Genomic DNA, 1,456 nt, shown 5'->3' with positions numbered 1-1,456 from the left:
TACACACACACACACACACACACACACACACACACACACGCCCAATGCGATATTATGAAAGGGACTTTATACGAATGTTCCTCACTTCACCCAGATGGGAATTGGTAGGCCTACAAGGCTGTAGCGAAAGATCTAAATCAGTTTGTTAATCTTTGATCGCTTAACTAATTGGCTGCTTGCATTGTATGCTTCCAGGGAGGCCGATAATATTTCTGAGAGCTCTAGTGTGTGCTCGGGTGCCCTTACATCCACGTTATTATCGTTTTGTTTGTGGTTTGTTTCGCGGAGGGAGACATACGGACGGCACAACTTGTAGGTTAGCGTGGCTGAAAGTAAAGGAAAAAAATCCAGATTTTTGTCCAATCCTTACTTCGACTCGGACTCGCGTGAACATTGTGTTTTCATGTGACACTCTAGAATGGATCCTCTTGTCCAACTGACGGGCCATTTGAACTTTGGTGGTCCGGATGTATTTCGCCAGCTGATATCAGTATGGTATAAAACATTTATTACGCTCGTTATAGTGTTAGACGTGATTTATCTTAATTGTGAAATTATTGCCAGTTGTAATCACTCGTTGAAACTTGGAAATTTCACAAGTAGGATAAATCATGATCTACCATCATTGCGAGTGTCATAGATCTAAATGATTTATACCAGTGGTCTTTTGAGCTAGTTAGACTGTACTTTCATCATTTTTATCATTCTTATCACTAGCATTATCATTATTAGGAAAGAAAATTCCACTCCAACCAGAAAAACAACACATGACAAAAAACATTTGTGACTGACTCACCCGATATTCTGGACACAGTGCGTCGGATCAAAGGTTCGGTTCCCAAATCCTGGCTGTAGCGTGGCGCGTGGGCCCAGCCCTCTACCTCGGAGTGTAGCCGGGACACTGTCTCCTGGGCCTCCTCGTGGTACGGGGATCCGAACCCTGGTGCTTCGTGGAGCGGGGTGGGCGGGGAGATGGGTGAGCCTACCGTGGAGGGACTGGAGGCGTCCGGGGATATAGCGAGGGGAGGGGGAGGGAGTGGGGGAGAGGGGGAGTGGAGAGGGGCTGATTTGAAGAAGCTGTTGGTGCTGTTGTAGTTGTTGGTGCTGTTGTTGTTGGTGGTGGTGGTGGTGTTGGAGTAGTACTGGTGTCCGGTGTGGGTGTATCCGCTGTTACGGTTGTTGCTGTTGCTGTTGCTGTTGCTGTTGTTGTTGTTGTTGTTGTTGTTGTAGGGGACTGAGTTCTTTTGGTCGTTGTTGTTGTTGTAGATGTTGCTGCTGTGGTGTTGGTGGATGTAGCCGTTGTAGTTGTGACTGCTGCCGCGAACGATGCCGTTACTGATGGTGCTGTTATTGTTGCTGCTGTTGTTGTTGCTGTTGAGGGCGTTGGTGGTGGAGGCGGTGTTGTGGGCGCGTGTGAAGATTTGATCTACCTCTGTGTCCTCCTCAGGGGGGAAGG

General features: G+C 47.7%; 1 protein-coding gene across 1 annotated transcript in view; it reads right to left on the bottom strand.

Annotated features, from left to right (window-relative positions):
• Nucleotides 1–1,456, bottom strand: part of LOC101845722 (espin) — a gene marked incomplete in the record, with an annotated part of 54,107 nt that overhangs the window by 15,267 nt on the left and 37,384 nt on the right. The window contains 1 exon segment of the mRNA XM_035972500.1: nt 797–1,456. Within this exon segment, the coding sequence (XP_035828393.1) occupies nt 797–1,456 (660 nt within the window).

This window comes from Aplysia californica, unplaced genomic scaffold (assembly GCF_000002075.1).
Source record: "Aplysia californica isolate F4 #8 unplaced genomic scaffold, AplCal3.0 scaffold00713, whole genome shotgun sequence".
In the NCBI taxonomy this organism is placed as follows: domain Eukaryota; kingdom Metazoa; phylum Mollusca; class Gastropoda; order Aplysiida; family Aplysiidae; genus Aplysia; species Aplysia californica.
Note: the sequence above shows the minus strand (reverse complement) of the source record. Positions and strands in the feature narration are given on the sequence as shown.